We start from the raw sequence: 21,547 nt of genomic DNA on the forward strand, positions 1-21,547 counted from the left end.
AAATGGGGCAGCAATTTAAAATACATGACACAATGAAGGTAAGCAGGAATACATGGGAGCTGTTGTCATCGTGGCTATTTACATGTTAGTTTGACCTTTCTGTAATACGTTGATGTTAATGCAGAGTCACTTTTAAAATGCAGCAATTATTGATTGTTTTCATAGCAGTCAAATAATTCTCTAGAATGTTCCCTTCATAAAAACAAATATTTATGTATGTTGCTCTCAAAAGTTTATTTAGTATTATTTATACAGAACAGCAATTTAGACATTCGGCAAACACATACAGTCTGTAAACAGTTAAATGACTTTATTGTCTATATGTAAATAGGTTTTATCGACAACACTCTGAAGCAGAGACTTCAAATATAAAAAGGCACTTAGGGCAGGTGCACAGTACTGACATAAATCTCCTTTCCTCCCATTTTAGCAATAAATACATTCTGTGTGTGTATTCCTATTACGGTACCATAGCTGTGTAAACATGTTGTTAGCACCGCCGTGCTGCAGAGTACCCCAGTCAACACCGTCATGTAAAGGCACAGCATTATAGAAAAATATTTATAAATAATTTCCCATAAATAAAAATGTATTTTCCCCACAAAATATTTCTTGTTTTGTATCTGCAGTTTCCAATCAACCCAGATAGAATACTGTTAGAAATTCACGTCACAAACAAATAAAATATGGAAAATAAACAAACATGGGAAAAGACTCAAACATAAAAAAAACCCAAAATTAATCTAGCATAATCCTCATTGCTCTGAATAAGATGTTATGAGAATGGGCAGGGTATGAAATCATAAAGGAAAGGTAGGTTGTTTGGTGGCTGCTACCAAATGCTAGCATTATGCAATTTAATATCTAATTCATGACTATTGCTAGAACTATAAAAGCAATTCTCAAAAGAAAGGACATTCTGTACTGTAAGTTGAAAAATCACATCGACTGCTGACTTGTTACTGTGTTATTTCGTCTCACGGCATTTACTTATAAGTTAACGGTTATCACATTTCCTCAAAGAACAAAATAAAGTTCAAGCCTGACTTGTGTTGAAATCACTTGTCCACTGTTTTATTCCACTTCCATGGCAGACACATCTTGCTCTCCGTCAGATTTCTCAGAGGGCGGATCTTGTGACTCTGGGGTGCTCTGGCCTTCTGACGCAGAGCTGGGCTCCGTGGTTGTCGGTGTGCCTGGCTCTTGGGTGTCTGTTTCAGCAGAGACATCAGCCAGCTTGGTTTGACCTGATAGAGTATTTTTACAGTTTAGATTTGCACTTCAAACAACATTAAAAGAAGAAAAATGTACACTACTGTGTATGTGAATCCAGAATATAGAATTTTAACATTTTATTCCTAAACTAATATTGGTGACATTTGATTACATGCATGACCATTACGCTGGGTTCACACTGGACGCGCCCTGCTGCGCAGCGCTTTGTCAATCATGCCGTGAGCAGAAGCCTGGTTCAAAACAGAAGCGCATTTTTCCGCGCCGGTCAATAAGCGTTTTTGCTCCTCTGCTGTCTGTTTGCTTGCTTACATTTGTGTGTCTGCTCGTCTCTCTCTGTTTAGATACAACTGACACATATGTGGAATAAGTGCGTAATTTAAAACCCACGATCACAAACAGCAGTGACACTCGGCTATTTCTAATAAATATAGGAGGGTGGATTTAGAAATTTGATTGAGGTGTGGGTGGGGGCACGGGGAATTGAAACTCCAGCAGAACAGCAGCGAGAGAGGGGAGGGAAGTCAAAAGCGTGCGTGGGATGCATATTTTATCGTTTATCAGAATCAGATCATTTATATCATATATATAATTTATATAGTTTATAGCAGATTATCAATGTGTTTTCTTTCCAGATTTGCTCGTGGTATGCAGAGAAAATAGACCAGACGCCGAAACTATTGCCGAAGATTGTGAGCCAGCCGCAGAGCTCCGTGGTCCTGTGCGAACAGCCCAATTGGTTTACTTGGTGGGGGGGGGGGAGAGGGCAAAAGGACACGGGCGGCGCTTCTCTGAAAATCGCTGCAATTCCGCATCCAATGTGAACCCAGCGTTACACTGATAAAACCTGCTTGAGTGTCATCATCACCTAAAACCGATTGGTCGTCGTCTACGTCAGCAGCAGGCGGAGGTACGGGTGCCTCTGATGACATCCTCAGTTCGCCGGTGACCTCGGGGAGTCTGGGCGCTTGAGGCCTGGTCCTTCTTGCAGGGTTCAAGAAATAACAATACGCACATCGGAAGGCTGAAACAACACAAATAAAAACACCATACACACAGTTTATGTCACGTCTCTAATACATTCTCAAAACAGACATAGATTAATATACATGAATATGAACCAATGACAGAAATTGCCTGAGATGCATAAACACTTCAGATTGATGTGCAGCACTGGTTTGCATATTCAATCTTGTTGCGTTTTTGCTTACAGGGGTCGGTAGTGGCAGAGGCATTTAAGAGCTATATGATATACTACGCTGCCAAATGCTAGAGGGCAAATGAAGGCACAGTGTTTGATGGAGACTGACAAAGAGTGTTGTGTTTCTCTGAGTCTTACCAACGTATTCAAATTCCTCTTTTAATGCCATGCCGTTATGGGACAGACACTGCTGACAGATGAGAGCGTATCTGTGAGGAAGGAAAGACAATCCGGTTAAGACAGGACACAGTACATGGATACTGGCATTAGATTACATAAATGATAATTCAGCACTACATTTTTATAAATTGGATAAGAACCTGCTTAAGGGGCCGTTCACTTGCTGCGTTTTTTCACGCCCTCAAATCCACGGTTGTCAATATAGACGCACGACAGGGTAGCTGTTGCGACGCACAAGCATCCCGAGCACCTATTTTCAGGGCGCGATGGCTGTGCCCTAAGATAAAAATAGTTCAACTTTTGGAACGTTGCAGCGCGCAAGGCATGTCATGTGACAAGGAACGGCCAATCACAGCAGGCAGATATCTTTTCTTTTCGTAAATATCAGTCTACGGTAAATATATGAAGGAGAGGTTAATCACTTAATCACACCCTTTCTGTCTGAGGATGGTACAACATCCGGTTGAAAGGTGAGCCAACTTGACACAGAGAAATCGAGCAGTAAAGCTACTGTGAGGACTTTCCGGTGCTGGAAATCCATTCATCTTTGTTTTGACTATGTTTAGTTTGGTCAGTGAGGCTTACAGTTAAATTACTTGCCTGCTTAGTAACGGCAGATGCGACAGGAATGCAATCTCCCAAGCACCTTGGATAAAAACGGCACGGTTGGTGTTCTCCACACGTTTTTAGTTTTTGCATGTGAACGGCCTCTAATACATTAACACATTGCCCAAAAACTGTATACATATACTATAAGTGTATTGCTGAAAAGAGATTGTTTCTGTACCTGTTCTGAGGTCCATCTCCAACAAGATACTCAATGACTCTGTCCATAGCGCCTCTTTCCCTTGGGACCAGGGGTCTGGCCAGGGGCGGGCCTGGGGGGTGCATACCTGTTAAAGCACAACATCAATGCCTGTTAGACACAGTCTGTAGTCTTGAATACAAACTGCATTAAACGGGCTGCTTACTGTAAAAAAAAAAAACTAAGTGAGATGGTGAGGCTGAGATTCTCAGTTTACTGCACAAACCATGATGAATTTAACAAAAAACCTGCCCTCTTTTTCTTAATGAATTAACACTGGATCTCACTTGCAAAGCACGTCCAGAATCCCTGCTGTGTTGGTGAGTAGTAATTAATATAATCTAACATCAAGAGCAATCATAGGAAGATGACTGGTCATTTCTGTGAGACTTGGCAGAGTCTCAATATCCTGCTGGTTATTAATTTACCAACATATGGAAACTCTGTGGTGACTCTTTGTATCAAATTGCTTTTCACTTTCAATTTTCAGCAGAAGCAGGTGATAACATCAAGTCATGTAAACCATTTGCGAGGTGTTCCCAATGCCAAAGGCAATTTCGCCGAGCATTAAAAGACATTTAGTGAGATTCCACCACCATTGCCCAGAGAACAAACGCAGGTCTGGCTAATTAATCATAGTTAATGTAATCCTGATTCGTGCATACCTCACAGTTGGCATTCCACATGGCAATTACAGCATGCAGCTTCCTCTAGGAACACATTTCCTTTACCGTTTGCACTTATTTGCATCTTCTATTGAGTGTTCATAGTCCATAAATAATTTATATTGAATATCCAATAACTCTGCACTCCACTGATGTCTTCCATACACGGCAACTGTTCTGTGGAAAGTTTTTTTTATTATGTTGGCTGGCTGGCTTTTGAAGCACAGACATCGTATTCTTGAGATAAATATTTTGACTGTATTAAAAGTTATCGCCCGTTTCTAATTTCAGTTCACAATTATACACTTGTTTAAGAAAGGTTGGCCCTTTTAGTAAGATATTTGAAAACTACATTCAAGCAATTACCCATTACAACTACTGTATAACACATACCACCCTTGCTGACAACACACACCACAGAGCCTTGAGCAACTAGGGACACAGAGCCAGGGAAGAGTAAATCACACCTTAATCGACCACATTATGATGTGGTCCCCCTGTGTGCAGGTAACTCACCGACTCCTGGAACAGGTGTTCCGGGGGTCACAGGCCTCCTCATCAAGCTCTGCTGAGCAGCTATAGCAGACAGGTTCCTCTCTGGGGGTCCACCTGGAGCAGAGTGGGAAGATCGTCCAGGATAGGTGGGCCCAGAGGCAGGAGGAGGGCGAGCAGCAGCTCCGCTAACAGGATTCATCGCCACTGGGGGGGTCTTTGGGATGACATTGCGCTGGCGGAGCTCTAACACAGAAACACATTGCAGTTTTCTTAACAATAGTAAGAAATGCAAAAGGAAAAGTAGAGAAAATAGTGCCGTCTTCAGAAGTCATTGCTACCTTGTCCTGGTCTTGGAGTCATCTGAGGTCCAACTGGAGTGGATTCAAGTTCCTTTACACAGAAAACAAGAGTGTGCAAAAGCATGACTTAATATGGAAAGTCAATTACACAGAAGGATTTATGTTACAAAATAACTCACAATTTTCCTCTTGGAATCAGGATCAAATCTCTCCAGAATCATTTTAGCATGTTTATATGTCTCAGTTTCCATAACTTCTTCAAGCTGGAAAAAAACAAGACATTAAAAAGGTATTATAGGATTACATCATTTTTCCAATACATTGCACCAAGAAATTACTCCTATAATAATAATAGCTAGCTCTATTGCTCAGTAATTATTTGATGATCATCAGATGTAATTAATAGGTGTTTCATAAACACACATTAATATCTTAGAATCACCTACCATAACATTACAATTGAGCGTGAGAAAGGGCACCAGGAAGTTGCTTCACTAAATTGTACATCTTCATTTAAGTAGCAAACATTTCTAAATGTTTACATATAATATGAAGAATAATTACATTCACTACTTCGATAATGGAGAGTGTGAAAATCCATCAGGCCTAATTATTGAAAGTTATTAGACTTGACAGAGGATGACAAGCAATTTCTCAGATTTATTTCTTTCCGGCACTAAATGCTATTAATTAAAGTGACATTAGCAGAGTGGTTTACTGGGTTAAGTCACTGTACCAATCAAACACTGTCTGTACAGAATAGATCCAAGATTAGCAAGTATCTTGCTGCAAAAGGCTGAGAGGATCAATAAGAGCAATACTACAAGGTTTCCAACATAACTTGCAGAATGAAGTTTTCACTTCACTGGAGACCACTAGACATCAAAATTACAATGTGATCTACAGAGATTATGAGTTTTATAATACGTTTCTCTCACTTATTGGACCACAGTGCAAGCCGCAGATGCATGACAATTGTTTTTTTGAAATGTCACTTTGCAGATCTCTCAAGCTCGCAGAGGTAATTTCAGGGACATTGGGAGAGAAAATCTGTAGGGTGCTTGTGGTGCAATTTTTGTAATGGCTTTATAACTACTACTGCTACACTGAGTGACATGGTGAGTCTAAACAATAAAACATATAAAAGAAAATATAATATACTTCCTACTAACTTTGACAAGCACCCATTGTCTTAAACTGCCACTCAGTGTTTTGGTGATGCATCATTTCTGAAAATAGTTTCATTTTCTAAAAACGTCTGAGCAGCAGCTACACCTGACCAACTGTTTCATCTCTGCTTAATGAGGCATATTTGCACACCAATCTATTGGTTCTTCTACACATGGACTCTTAGTAAGTTTTCCAATGGTTGTTTTTGTTAAATGATTTTGGGCGGTTGGCTCAAAATGGGAAAAAACTGTTAAATGAGGAAATAAAAATCATTAAATGTGGTATTGACGTTTTATTTCCAATCTCTAGTGCACCCACTGAAACGTGAAAGGAACCATGTAACCTGACTGTTTAAGCATTTCAGCTTTGTGGCATACTTTTTATTCAGGGTACATGAATGTGATTATAATGCAACTGACCAAAAACAATGAAAAGTTATCTTCAGTACTTTTGTCCTTTTGGGGCATCTCTGTCCAAGCTTCCAAAAATCTTTTGTTTAGTTAGCAGCAAGATACCAGGCTGTTTTAACCTAAAGCGTCACAGGTAACAGTGTTTACGTTTACATGCACAAAATATTCTGGTCTGTTTCTCCTTCCTACCAGAAATGTGGGCTTTTCTATTGGGCATGCATCTCTGCAAATTGTCGGCTAAATGGTTTGTGTACACGACCTGTATCAAATTCAGAATATGTCATATTGTGAATAATGGTGAAATATTAGTGTACATGTAAACATAGTCTTAAGTCTTTGGAGTGAACTACAGATCAAAAGTCAATCAACAATATATATGACACAGGAACAAATATAAAAACATCACTTACTATTTTCCTTTTTCGTGCTTTAAGATCCTCCAAATTGTCATCTGAAAATGACACACATTTTTACTTGAAAATTCAACACCAGTTTGAACATAAACAAAGATCCCATTATGTGGTAAGTTATGTATAAACAGCAAAAAGGATCTTACTATTTTTTTCAGTTCTTCGTGAAAAAATAATTATAAGCATTTTTCGAAGTAACCACACTCTAAAGGGAAAAGAAAAAAAAAAGGTTGATTGTTTACACTGTAGTTACAGTTTAGTGAAAATGTGATCGACTATCTGGCACACTTACAATAAGGGAAATATTACGAAGGGAAGAGACAGTATGAGTCGTCCCATCAACTGTTCAGGCAGGTACCAGGAATACACAACTGCACATGTGATCAGGAAGAGAAGAGTCGAGTACAGGAGCAGCCGCCAGACCCATATCTTCACCTGCTTCTGATACTTCTCACTGTACTCTTCAAGAGTCTGAATATCCTGTGAGGAAAAAAGTCAAATGAGCGATATATTAGTACACAAATGTGATCCTATTAGTAAGACGGTGACTGTGGTTACATGAAACAGCTTTTTCAGTCACACTACAATCAATCCAAGTGCCATAAGAATGTAATTTTGCATACAGTTTCCATAGTATAATATATAATTGTATGAATGTTCTTAATATTGTGATAATATTGTATCGCCCAAACACAAATTCTACTTTTTTGAGAAAAAATTGATATTTTTCCAGTGTATAGGCCAGCATGACAGAAGGATACTCAATGTAGTCAAGCAGGGATTTTCCACAGGCCAATGAATGAGACTAAGGAAATTATAAGCAAAGTTTCCAACTTCCAATGACGTATTTTTGAGGTCCAAATACATTACATAAAGAGAGACAGCACCCACACACAAGATCTCAGTGAGTCAAAGTAGCTCTTTGTGGTGGCATGTTTCCTGCTCCTGCCCTCAGGTCTGGATCATTAAACACAGTTGGCTTTTCTAGTAGTGCTGGGTTTGCCCTCCTCTATAATCTTTCCCTAAATATTTTAATCAAGTGTAAATTAAACGTGGTACAAGCCTCCAGTGAAAATAACTATTTGCTTTGTGGCTTTAGGATATTGTACATGAGGACGAGTTTGAAACTAAACTGAGAATATTTGAACTGTTTTATTTTTGTTAAGTACAAACTTGCAGCAAATCCACCCCCGTCTTAATGCCATGTCTCTTAACAGTGTGGATGGATGCCAACATGTCTTAACATAGATACAAATTAGGATTAGCTGAGGAGCTTGTTGACGATGAACACCAACATCTTTAGCAGGACTGAACATGCAGAATATCAGAGAAGTATGATTCAAACTTGGGGGATCACACCAAACAAAGGCTTCAGTCCAATCATGATCAAACTTGTCTTCTGGCAGAAAAGACAATTATTTATGTAATTCATTATCATTTTCTAATTAACAAATGGCTCATTCATCTTTGGTTTTGTTTAATATGGAAAGGTTACACCACAGCATTTCAGTGCTGGTTACCCCATCCATAAATAGCTGGTGGACAGAATAGAACCCTCTCTGGTCACTATGGTTCTCCTGTAACATGTGTGTCTGTCACTCTAAGTAGTACTGGATAAACACATCTCACATTCAGCCTTACTGTAGAACATGCATGTGTTTGCGTATGTGTGGTACAACCATGCACATGAAAAACAACTATATGTGATTATTCAAGAGCCAACAGCTAACAGGCCAAAGATCCGTCTCTTCACAACGTCCACCTGACCTCTTCAGTATACATGTATAGTGTCTCTTGCTCCAAGGACAGGAGCTGAAAATAGCCCAACACTAGCTTAACTTTAGAAGAGCCCTAAAGCCCCATCAGTCAGCAAATGAGAAGCTGACTTGGCATATGTCGACACATCTGTTTGCTTATGGTCAAAAGATGCAACCTTATACAACATGTCTTCCATAGCATTGTTTCTATATCAAAAAACAGGCTTAAGTTGTCACTAAGCACCAGTGAAATAAATTCACATTAGGAAGGAAGCAAAGGCAAATGGTAAAATTATTACCACATTTGTTTACAGACCAACCAATTTGCTGTAGTGTCGTAATGAATGTTTTCCACTGCAATGAGGGATTATTAACAACATCATTGGTGCAAAGATGTTCAGTTTTACCTCCACGTGAAGTAGGTGAGATAATCCGGCAAAACTTTTAGCTTGTTTACAACCTGCATGATTTTCTGACTGCTTGTTTTTGTTGCCCCTTTGGGCCTATTTTTAGCGATGTCACCACATCCCCAGCTCTCCGCAATTACTTTGGGGAGTACAACGTTATTGTAACCAATATAACTAACGGCCAAAGCTACAAAAATAAAGCTTAAGTTGTAATGTATATATGCAAATAAGCAATTTACTAGTGAGCGTCCCTTCATATGTCCCCCTGACTGTGGTGCCACAGTGTGAACAGTTGAAATCGTACCAAGTCTGCACAGAGTGAGTCTGTGGGTGTTTCTGACAAGTATGTGTTTTATAAACATCATTGGGCATAATTACACTGACAGATGCCTTTGGTCACTTTTACTGATAATGCTTCATTTGTGTTTCACTCATTTGACTGACAGCGGGCGCCTTCTGCAAGCTTGGATGCGCCAAACCTCAAGGGATTCATTGTAAAATACTCTTTTCAAATGTAAACAGGGCATAAAAGAATAAAGAAAACATCATTGAATTTCTCACATGAATCACTTTCTCCCTCTTTTTTTATCTTCAAAAAGGACCACAAAGGTAAAAATGTTGTACCGTATTATCGCCACCATGTTTTACAATTAATGTAGTGACTATCTTCAATCTGAATGACTTCATCTGTCTATATACACCAGTTTTTTGTTTGGCAATGTTTGTGAAAATGCTTCTTGTTCATGGGCTCTGTCTACCTTCCCACAGTGCAGTAACATATTTATCTAGAGCATGGATTTGTTTGTGAAATGTATAGCGGGTTATCTCAGACTCCATGCAAATATATATCAGAAAAACATCTTAAACTACACGTTTTAAATAAAATGGGATTTAGAGTATTCAAAACAGCACTTCTGGCAATCTATATGGCAAGCATACCTTATCGATTCCCTCCAAAATCTCCACAGTGGACGGTTTAGCCTGTAAGGTAAACATTTTGAAATCCAAGTCAGAGTGAAGAAATGAGGACATTTGCAATAACAACAGTACTTCTTGTGCAAGCAACTTTTTGAAACTTCCTGTTTCATCTTCCCATTTCTGCACATTCTGTGTACGGGTCATGTGTGTCTTCTTCTGTTATTGCCTTTGTAGTTAGCCTATGCATGCCAATATGCCAAGGAATGGAGATGCCAGGAGGAGTGTTGGCATTCACACCTGAATTGTGATAATTTATGTAAATCTATCTAAGCATGTGACCACTATTTGGGCCTAAAATATGGTGTGGTAGAATGTTTTGTGAAAGTCCTGCATGTTCTTGCAAACTGAAAGCTTGTCAAACCTAGAACGAAAAGATTACAACTAGGGCTATGTGTGTTCTTTGACAAAGCAAAAACATTGCAAATTTGTATTAAGGCAGCATGAAGTAGAAAGACATAATCAGTAAAGGAAAACAAACCCTCCACCGTGAGATGACGGCCCCCATGTTGATGTGGGATTGTAGGACTTCTGTTCTGAGACCCTCCTCAGATTTTCTCTCACTGACAACCTCTCCACCTGTTGACAACAGTAATGGGCTTCAATATACACTCAGTTGGCAATTTGTTAGGTACATTTAGCTACAACTGATGCAGTGCAACATACCTGCAATAAATGCTGCCTTTATGAATGCTGCAATGTTCAGTTTTTGCTAAAACTGTTTTAGAGAGGTGTTGATTCAACTTTGGAGGCTGATGCATTATAATGCACTGTACTGATACCCTTCTTAATTATTATAGCATTTCTAATATGTGGTTTACTATTACTGATATAATGCTAAATGGAGTAGACAAAATAGTTGAAACACCTTTCAGTATAGGGCAGGGGCCTGCAACCTTTACTATCAAAAGAGCCATTTTAGGCAACAACAAAAAAAATCTGTCTGGAGTCGCAAAACATTTGATCATTGTGATGAAGGTAACACAATTTATAGTCTAAGTATAAAGTATATAAATCTAATGCAGTGAGGGCCAAAGTGCAAATGTACTCCAGAGCATTAGGGCCACACTGAGGGAAACATTTTTTTCAGAATAAAGGCATAATATTACGAGAAAAAAGTCGTAACATTACGAGAATAAAGTCCTAACTTTACAAGAAAAAAAAGTCGTAATATTACGAGAATAAAGTCATAATTTTACGAGAAAAATAGTCGTAATATTACGAGAATAAAGTCATAACTTTACAAGAAAAAAAGTTGTAATATTACGAGAATAAAGTCATAACTTTACAAGAAAAAAAAGTCGTAATATTACGAGAATAAAGTCATAATTTTACGAGAAAAATAGTCGTAATATTACGAGAATAAAGTCATAACTTTACAAGAAAAAAAGTTGTAATATTACGAGAATAAAGTCATAACTTTACAAGAAAAAAAGTCGTAATATTACGAGAATAAAGTCATAATTTTACGAGAAAAATAGTCGTAATATTACGAGAATAAAGTCATAACTTTACAAGAAAAAAAGTTGTAATATTACGAGAATAAAGTCATAACTTTACAAGAAAAAAAAGTCGTAATATTACGAGAATAAAGTCATAATTTTACGAGAAAAATAGTCGTAATATTACGAGAATAAAGTCATAACTTTACAAGAAAAAAAGCTGTAATATTACGAGAATAAAGTCATAACTTTATGAGAAAAAAAGTCGTAAAATTACGAGAATTAAGTCATAACTTTACAAGAAAAAAAAGTCATAATATTACGAGAATATGGTCATAATTTTACGAGAAAAATAGTCGTAATATTACGAAAATAAAGTCATAACTTTACAAGGAAAAAAGTTGTAATATCATGAGAATAAAGTCGTAATATTACGAGAAAAAAAGTCGTAATATTACGAGAATAAAGTCATAACTTTACGAGGAAAAAAGTTGTAATATCATGAGAATAAAGTCGTAATATTACGAGAAAAAAAGTCGTAATATTACGAGAATAAAGTCATAACTTTATGAGAAAAAAAGTCGTAAAATTACGAGAATTAAGTCATAACTTTACAAGAAAAAAAGTCGTCATATCACGAGAATAAAAAGAATATAAAAAGAAAATAGTAAAATTACTACTTTCTAATATTATGACTTTATTCTCATAATACTACGACTTTTTTTTTTTTTTTTTTTTTTTTTTTTTTTTTAAATCTGACATTTCAGGAACATTGAGGGAAAAAAATTACCGTTGTACCATAGACCGAAAATGTAAAGAAAAAACAGTAATTCATTTCCATGTTTAAAGGTCCACAGGGAGCCACTGGAGAGGGGCTGAAGAGAGGCATGTGGCTCCAGAGCCTGCAGGCTGCAGACCCCTGGTACAGAGGGCAACACAATGCAACAGCTCCACAAATAACTGCCTCCAAAATAACCTTAACATTGCATCATCAACTCAAAGACTGTTTGAACAAAAACTTGATATCCTTGATTAAAATGTCCTGCAGGGTTGCTGTATATTAGCATGCATTAGTTCAGCTATGCATGAGTGTAACTGGTGGTTCACTCAAAACAGCAACATACATTAGGTAAAACCACAACATACTAGCCTTCACAACTTCACTTTTGACGTAGTATTTCGATTAATTGAACTTATAGTATAGTCTTCATTATGTGAAACTCATTCAACTGTGTCTTTAAAACTTGAGAGACCATGCTGAACTAAGGTGCTAAATTAAGTTAGCAAACTTAACACTATGTTTTCGGAGGCAACTGACAATCCATAACGACGGTTACCAGCAGTAACCGTCACTACTGGTTACGAGGTTACCAGCAGTAACGAGGTTACCTAGTAACGGCTAGCTCATTGCTAAATGAAGTTATCAAACCTAACACTTTGTTTTCGGAGGCAACTGGTATTTCATAACGAGGTTACCAGCAGTAACGGCTAGTTTGTCCTGTCGCTAACGTTTCCTGAATAACGTGTTACCCATTTAGCTAACGCATCTATGGGGTAAACAGTTAGCGTTAACATTGGGTAGCTAACCGCTAGCTGCTGATGCTAACACCAGAGCAGCTCTTCATCACGATAAGTTAACAACAGTAAGTTAGCAATGTTTGTAAAAGCAAAGCGAGAGCAAATAATGTCTGGAAAGCGATTAAATCACAGCCAAGTGTTTTTAAAGTAGTGTGTGAGGTATTTATTTACCTTAGTTTGTCCGGTTTTCGACAGCCTGTGGCAGGACTGCTGCAGTCCTCCTGTCTGTCCTAACGGAAGGTGTGTGAGCTCAAGATGGGGGAGTGTCTGTTTAAAGAGCAGCAACATGAGCTCTGCTGAGGCTTCAGGGGATCCGTCTACTGTCTCATGAGGACAACTACATGTCAGTGTTAACTATGTTTAAACTAAAGGGTAAGTGTTTTTTTATGCACACATAGTAGGAAAATAAAAATATCCTAAAGAAAACGGTGAATTCCTGCACAGTGTCAGCAACTTGTTATATCTGACACTGTTTTTGATTATGGATACTATGAACTTTAGCTGGGCTATTATTAGCAGTAGTGATACTAGTATTGTTGTTGTTGTTGTTGGTAGTGTAGTATTATGAGGAGTGGTAAAAATATGGACTTTTAGTTATCAAGTTTCAAGTTTATTTGTCATATGCATTTAAAAGTACAGTGTACAGTGAAATGCAATGAAATGCATTTTACCCTGGCTCTCTCTCAGCCCTTAAAATCTATAAATAGTACACTAGATAAATACTACAATAAATAAGACAATACCTGAAAATAAAATTATAAAACATCCTAAAAACATCCATAAAACAATCCACAGCTCTGCATTAATTTAGTGCTACTGTTCAGTAGTCTGACCACCTGAGGGTAAAAACTGTCTCTGAGGTGAGAGGTCCGAGCTCTAATGCTCTGTAGGCGCTTCCCTGATGGGAGATAAGAGAAAAGAGTATTGTGTCCTGCATGATACAAAGTGCTTTCTTCCTGCAGCAAGTGGTGAAAATGTCCTGTAACTGTGGTAATGGTGATCCAATAATAAGTAGGGCAATATACCATAATACATAATTTATTCATTCATTTTAATGCTGAAGTGGAATTTTGAAATTAGTATAATCTCCCACAGTGGTTTCTTAATTAATGCTGAGAGTCCAGTGGGACACTGACATCATGCAGTCCTATGAGATGAACTAACCTACCTGGCATGCAGGGCCGACTCTAGCCCTTTTGGTGCCCTAGGTAGGGTGACCAGGGGCCTCATGTATAAACGGTGCACACGTACTAAAATGTTGCGTACGCTGTGTTTCACGCACATGCCAGGATGTATAAAAATCAACGTGACGTGAGAATGTGCGGACCATGCCGCAAACTCTAGACCAGTCGTGAAAATGTGCGGGCCTCCTGCAAACTGTCATTTGGCAGTGTCAATCTACAAAGTACTGAAGTACTTTGCATAGTTATTAATGGGAGGAGACAAGGCGGACCAAGTGGCACGTGCAGCTGCGCTCAAATTCACGTTAATTTGGATGTATAAAGGAAAGGTGCGCAGGAACAGGCGTACGCACGGTTTTATACATGTGGAAATTTCTGTGCTTACGTACTTTTCCAATTTTGCGAGTACGCCATCTTCCAGTGTGAAAGCTGCGCAGTCTTTTATACATGAGGCCCCAGGTGACCCACTTTACGAGGGACTGCACTGCTGGGTTTGCTTTCAATCAAACTGTGCACACGTGGGTCAAGTGCAGTTTGACCTGTCACCTTCTTTGCTACGCTACGCCCAATGGAGAAAATTGCGAGTCAACGCAAAGTCACAAGCTATGCCAATTTAGGCGGAACATGATGGAAACTACCGCCAGGAAAGGAAGAGAAGCAACAATAAAGAATGTGAAACTACTTATAAGTATTTATAAGTCGGTGAAAGGCGATTCTCAGAGTTTTTTTGTGAAATTTGCAAGTTATTTTTCAATTTCACGCAGGGAGAAATATACGACATGAAGCAACACAGTTCATGTGAGTCTCACAAGAAACATGCGGCTCAAAGGGAGATGTGCCGATCTATGGATGCATTCGGGCAAAGCATAAAGATGTTACAAGATAAGGGGCAGAATAGAAATGTTTATTTTTTAAGTTAGACATTATATCATAATTTGTAGACTACCTCTCAGCCTTGGTAACGTGTCCCACATTGTACCACACAAACATACTCTCTGTCCCACATTTGGTTTGTTGGGATCTGGTCACCCAAGCCTATAGGCGAAATTCAGATTTGGAGCGTACATTATTGATATTGGCTCGAGGTCTTCTGTTATTGTGATAATGGGCCCATAGCTATATATTTTCTTTTCATGCCAGCTAACCCCACTAGTATTAGGGTGGCTGTAGCACAGTTGATTCGCCATTTTTAGCAAGGTTGGTGGTTCAATCCAAAATGCTTCCTCTTCTGAAGGGTCATTGCACAAACCACTGAACCCCAAATTACTCTCATAGTATGTGTATCCCAAACATGTCACTTTGGACAAAAGTGTCTGCCGAGTGAATGTAATGTTGTAGCAGTTGTCATGCTGATTTTTTTACAAGTTTAAACAGTGTTAACATTGTCACTACAATGGACAATGCTGTCTGTTTTAATAAATATGAATAAATACAAAGCATTATATTTATTAGATTCTCACACAATATGAAATCACACATTCTCCATTCAAGTCCCGTATCCAACAAAGCTTTTGTAACATTGTAAACTGGCAGAAGGTATAATTTACCATGCTGATGTTTAGATTTGCAGGTTTAACACATTAAATTGCAAATATAACTTAAAAAGAAGGATTCATTAGTGAGTATGTGAGTACAGAACTGGCCTGAGGGTGCTAATAAAACAAGAGCAGATCACAAAAAAGCCAATTATTTGGTGAAAACATAGGAATAAAAACAGACTAAACAATATAAACTGAAGAAAGAACATGTTCCAATAACGTCAATGAGCACAAAATGATTTGTTTTAACGACAGTTAAACACCATACGTTTGCTATTTAATTAAAAAAAATAAAAAATTATGTGGTTCAAAGAGAAGTTTAAGACTTTGGGTGTACCCCCAAATAGGACTGAAACTTGCTTTCGAAAATTACAGAGAAACCAAACTACCACCTTTAGAAGATACAGTAGATGATGCCCTTCACCTCATCTGCACTGTTTTAGTAAGTAAAGGGACTTTCTTCCCAAATGTTAAACAATCTTAGCCGTACTGCTGGTGCTTGATAAAAGGTCAGAGGATCAACAAATCTGTTAGGTTTCATCCTCTGGGCACTGTGGATATCTGTACCAAATTCCATGGCAATCCATTAAAAATTTGTTGAGATATTTTAGTCTGGACCGAAATGGTGGACAGACCGACATTGCCATCCCTAGAGCCAAACGGCTAGCGTGGCTAAAAAGCTACAACTGGTGCAATGGCATTTTACTTTGCACTGGTGTTGACAGCACATAGTTTACGCATTTTGGCTGAACAGCCAGTCAGACATCTCACTCTCATCAACTGCGTCCACCGCTGCTTCAACATGCTCAGTCATCATAAGGGCCGATGAGTGCCAATAGACACCACAAAAACACTGGCCAATGGTCAACCACAGAGACTTGATGACAGCCAAATGGCGCTTGAAGGCTGACCGTCAGCCTCTTGTTTTAGGGCCCCTTAGTCTCTTCTCTGCTGAAGCCTCATTGGTTGGCAGGGCTGTTGTGTTTGTTTATTTAGTAGATTCAACTGTTCTTTTCACAACTTTGATCGAGAATAACATTGTTTGTGCTTTGATTGGGAGAGATAATGGTGCTATGATAATATAAATGTAATGGTACTGCTTGTAAATGAGCTCCAAAACAACTGAAACAAATTCTAAATAGCGTTATTTACATTTGCCATTAATTGTGTTCCCATTCAATTTCTATGGGAATCACTGGGTCTCAACAGTTCTGTAGACCTGCATACCCACTATCAAAGCCTGGTATAGGAAATATGTACAGAGGTGTGTCAGTCAGTCAAAGAACTCATTTTGTCTTTGCTGAGAAACAAGTCCATGGCCGTGTTTGAACACAGCAGGATTGGAAAATGTTATCTTGCCATGGTTTTAACAAGTAATTGGCTTTTATCCTTTATTGATACTGTCAAACAGAAAACATGTGAAAGACGGGGATGACTTGCAACCCAAGGTCCCCCTCCAGAATCAGCGCAGCAGAGACATGGAAATTACATGTTATGTGTCTCAGGAAGCCGTGATTTCTATATAGCCTTTATTTAATCAGGTAATCTCATTGAGATGAAGATCTTTTATGCAAGAGACCTGAGAACAGGAAATTGTTACAGCACAGAAATCCCACAACAGCCCATACATGCAAAGATTTATTTTAATGAAAACCCCAGTGTTCAACACTGATACTATAGACTTATAGTATAACCATACTCACCACAGCAGATTTTTTTTGTCAAGTTTTATGTTAATTAGTCTTTCTGCCACTTCCTGATATGATTCACTCCCTCCAGAACCCCTTAAAAAATAAACGGGAAGAAGAGCCAGGTTGAGCAGGTGACCCCTGGTCTAGGACGTAGCCTACAGTGAAACCTGAGAAGAATCAGAAACATGTTAAAAACAGTTTATATTCACCAGTAAAATTTCCTGTGGACTCAACATGATACACCCATATTCTTGATGGGGTTTGAAATTCAAGTAATCTCTGGCAGTACCTTGGCTGAGCTACAGTATATAGCCTTATACATGGTCTCTGCAACACCCCGACATGAAAAGTATAATTTCATCTCAAGGCAACAGGACCTGAAAAATAAGGTGATGTCTCTATACACAATGCATGGCTAATAATTTAAATGTAGTGAGTGAAGCAGTGGGTGTCCCGCAGAAGCAGTAAAACCTGCAGGACATCAGTGGGCAGGAGTGGCAGGCTGGTGCTGATTTGGTTCCATGTTAAACAATTGCGTTTGGTTGTCTTGAATCAAAGGGAGAATCCAAAAATATCCACATGAAAGTTAAAAACTAAAATGGCTGCCCATCTCAAGCATGGGCTGTAATATCACAAATGACAAATATCACACTTCTGATGGAGATTCTACTCATCGTGTTGCATTTTATGCCATGCATGTATTCATGTTTGTGCAACACAAAGACTCTGCATTATTGCAGCTCTTGGCAGCCATGTTAGCCAGTCCTGCACAAAGTATGAAACACCTGGGAGATGTTGGGCCAGTATCCCAGAAGCAGCATGCAGGTAGTTTGATGACAAGCTAAGTACTGCTTACAAGTGATGTTATGTGCTGTTCCGAGGCTTCGGAGCATGTGTAGACTAATCCAGGACGTTTTCTGTGAAGCGTGTATCAAGGCTTGTATCATCTTAGACCAATGACGTCATTGAAGACGCCCGAAGCCGAAATACAGTTGAGAACTTACTATTCCTAAATAAAAACGAATGTCTCCCATTTATCTTTTTCCTATAGTTGCACATTCTCTGCCCTCTGCACAGTTAAACCACTGCAACATATCTGGAATATATGTACCTGTTTTACACTCTTTGACCAACAGGTGGTTTTGTGTGCACATGAAGCCCAGATGAAGCCTTGTGAAATGAACCCTTTTGCGAACCAGTTTGCTGGAGAGCTTCATGAAGCTTCATCTCGCCAGCACTACTGCTAACATTGTTGCAATATCAAAGTCGTACCTTGTTACTCACCTTGTTAGCTCTATGATCCTCATACAAAAGGATCTACAGAGGATTTCCGATCTATTTATACTTCCTGGTTCTACCATGTGTGAGCAGCAGGGGTTTGAACATCTGTCTATTTTTGACAAAAGGGTTTTTTCCTGAAACTTGTGTTTGCATAGATGTTTATCTCTGTAATTGCTCGGCCATTTGTGAACACAATTGTATAAATTGTAAAGCTATCTGGCTAAATTGTCTGTTTATGTGTGTATGCATCTAGTGAACTTCCCCATCGTTGGTTTGGTCCAGTAGTTACTGGCAGGGTATATAAAGGGTGGTGGAGCAGTTGCTGAGGTTTGCTGCTCTTCTGATCTGTTGTCTTACTGCACAAGCTAATGCTAGTACAATAAATTGTCATGCAAGAAGTAAGCTCAACCTTGCCTGTGCTTCCTTGCTTTTTCCTCAAATATAGGCCAACATGTGGTCACTGTGCTGTGATTTCACACTGGCCCAATGCTTCAGGTGAGCAATAGCAAGGAACCCTGGCTACACTGGTAGGCCAAAATGGAGGAGGAAGAAGTTGGCAAGGGAAATGGATGCCAAGAATCTTGAATTTAGAAGCAGGGGAACCTCAGAGAATAAAAGCGAAGTGGATTCATTGAGTGAGAGTGAACAGGAGAAAGAAACCTACATGGTTGGAATGAAAATGTGTGGTTTGAGAGAAGGGGCTGGATGTGGAGCTTTGTCAGAAAAGTTTTGAAAATCTTGATTTGTGGGGGATGGGAGGGATATATACCCAGTGGCATGTTTTTGGCCGAGCAGGTCCCTTTAACTATATATATATTTATATCGTTTTGTGTTGATTGATTTCCAATGGTAAATATATACATACATTTTCACAAAGCAAGCATATTTGTCCACTCCCATGTTGATAAGAGTATTAAATACTTGACAAATCTCCCTTTAAAGTACATTTTGAACAGATAAAAATGTGCAATTAATCCCGATTAAATACGGACAATCATGCCATTAATTGCGATTAAAATTGATAGCCTTAGTAATCTTATATTGTTCTGGCCTGGTGGCTGACAAAAGAAATATCATGGTAGGTAAAACATGTGTATCATTGCAGCTAATGCTAAGCTAACTAATGTAGGCTAGTTGGATCCCTATATTCAGTATGGAAGCTCTGTCTGTGGCTGTGATTTCAGCTACGACTATGGCTGTAGTTGTAATTTTTGACGTACTGTAGCTGTGACTAGCTATGCCTGTGGCTGTTGTGATTCCCAAGGCTGTGACATAGAAGCTATTTTTCAATGGATGTAACATTAAGTGAATGCAGGGGCTTATTGTAATGGTTTTGTTGGCTGATTCTTCCTGACCAGTGTCACTATCTTAGGTATTGTACAGAGTAGCCAGACAAATCCACAGTTACAGCTTCAAGTGTTGTTTCTGTGCCAATTCACAGCAAAGAATGCGCCAACTCCCACTGTGTGTCATAGCAAGTGGCTGTAGATATACTGTTAGCTTGCTGTTCTTACATTGCCAATTAGACTGCCAATCCTTTTAAGGCGCCTTTTTGTGTGTTCACTTTCAGGAATCCATGGTTTTGCTGAGGACAATAAAGCACTCACTACTTGCATCAAGTTCATCACTTGGAGGCTCCCTGGAGAGTAGACATCAGCAAAGGATGATGAGGAACCAAATGTGCCCGACATCTGAAATGGCAGCACAAGGTGAGTACACAAAAAGAAAGTACAGTATTGTGTTTAAAGCTTCTATAGTGGAAGTGTTGCGACTCTTACCAAAAGTCTTCTACTTCTTTATGGGTTGTGTGCAACGGTGAGAGCTATGTGTGTGTGATGGCTCTGTTGTTGAGAGAGCTGAGAGGGTTGGAGGTAAGGAGGTCAATAGTTTTGGAGGTGGTGTGTGAAACACAGAGCATTTTGTCCTTGTTGATGACTGATAATATGCTATGGGTACAGGGGAAACAGTAGAGTAATATGGACTGAATTACGGTTTTGTTGAGCAGCGATAGAAGTTAGAATGCAACAGAGGGTGCTTTGAATTTACCAATAATTGTCTCATTGCTGGCAGTGTTTGTGAATATGAGTGATGTGTCGGTCAAAACTTAATTTTTTTAATTTATTTTTTTATTGTTGAGTATGATTACAAGGTACTTCAAACTCTACTTCCAGGACGTCTATAGCCAAATGGTTAAGATACATACCATATAGCCCATATAATGTCCCTGCTGTGGGTCCAGCTGGGGCGTTAATTGCAGCAATGCAAAATATATATATATATATATATATATATATATATATATATATATATATATATATATATATATATATATTGTTATACTGTTTATACCCAGCTAGCTTTCCGATAAAGTGAAGAGAAGTTCATGAATATAATCAAAATCGCAATGTTTATGGCTGTATTAGGCCATTGTGAGCAATGTTGCAAATTTATGACTATAGGGCAATATTGTGTTTTGTATCAGTGTGATCAGTTAGTCATTTTTCAGGTATTTAATCCAGATATTTAATCCCATATGTTTATTTCATCCAGAAATTGGTTCTCAGTTGAATTTCCACAAAGAATCACAATTTATATCTACCGCAATATAAAACCATATAAACTGTGATGTACAATTATTCTACATATTGGCCGCCCCTCGCCTCTACTACTACTTCCTATATCTATATTTTATGGTAAACTGATTGCAATGTATCCTCATACAACGGTTTGTATATGATATCTTACGAAAAAGCTATTCCTCAAAAAAAGGCATGCAGGTCAACTGCTTTTTATGGTAGATAGACAAAGCTTTGTTTTTCAGAACAATAT

General features: G+C 38.6%; 2 protein-coding genes across 3 annotated transcripts in view; one reads left to right on the top strand and one right to left on the bottom strand.

Moving 5' to 3' along the window:
* Positions 1-209: 209 nt before the first annotated feature.
* lnpa (limb and neural patterns a) lies at positions 210-13,335 on the bottom strand. 2 transcript variants are annotated; one of them, XM_037789875.1, is made up of 13 exons: positions 13,199-13,335; positions 10,489-10,586; positions 9,972-10,013; positions 7,161-7,348; positions 7,015-7,073; positions 6,869-6,909; positions 5,058-5,141; positions 4,918-4,969; positions 4,601-4,822; positions 3,402-3,507; positions 2,573-2,643; positions 2,081-2,257; positions 210-1,247 (listed from the first exon to the last, which is right to left on the bottom strand). In XM_037789875.1, exons 2-13 carry the CDS (start codon positions 10,513-10,515, stop codon positions 1,075-1,077), a joined length of 1,242 nt encoding a protein of 413 aa, XP_037645803.1. In that variant the 5' UTR covers positions 10,516-10,586; positions 13,199-13,335; the 3' UTR covers positions 210-1,074. The 2 variants fall into 2 exon arrangements, with proteins under 2 accessions (XP_037645803.1, XP_037645804.1); XM_037789876.1 differs by having other exon boundaries at positions 1,075-1,247; positions 2,102-2,257; positions 13,199-13,330.
* The window catches only part of hoxd12a (homeobox D12a), a 34,714-nt gene continuing 26,434 nt past the window's right edge, over positions 13,268-21,547 (top strand). Inside the window, exon 1 of the mRNA XM_037789877.1 lies at positions 13,268-13,399. The gene's annotated coding sequence lies outside the window, so the exon portion shown is untranslated. The remainder of the gene's footprint in view (positions 13,400-21,547) is intronic.

This window comes from Sebastes umbrosus, chromosome 13 (assembly GCF_015220745.1).
Source record: "Sebastes umbrosus isolate fSebUmb1 chromosome 13, fSebUmb1.pri, whole genome shotgun sequence".
In the NCBI taxonomy this organism is placed as follows: Eukaryota; Metazoa; Chordata; class Actinopteri; order Perciformes; family Sebastidae; genus Sebastes; species Sebastes umbrosus.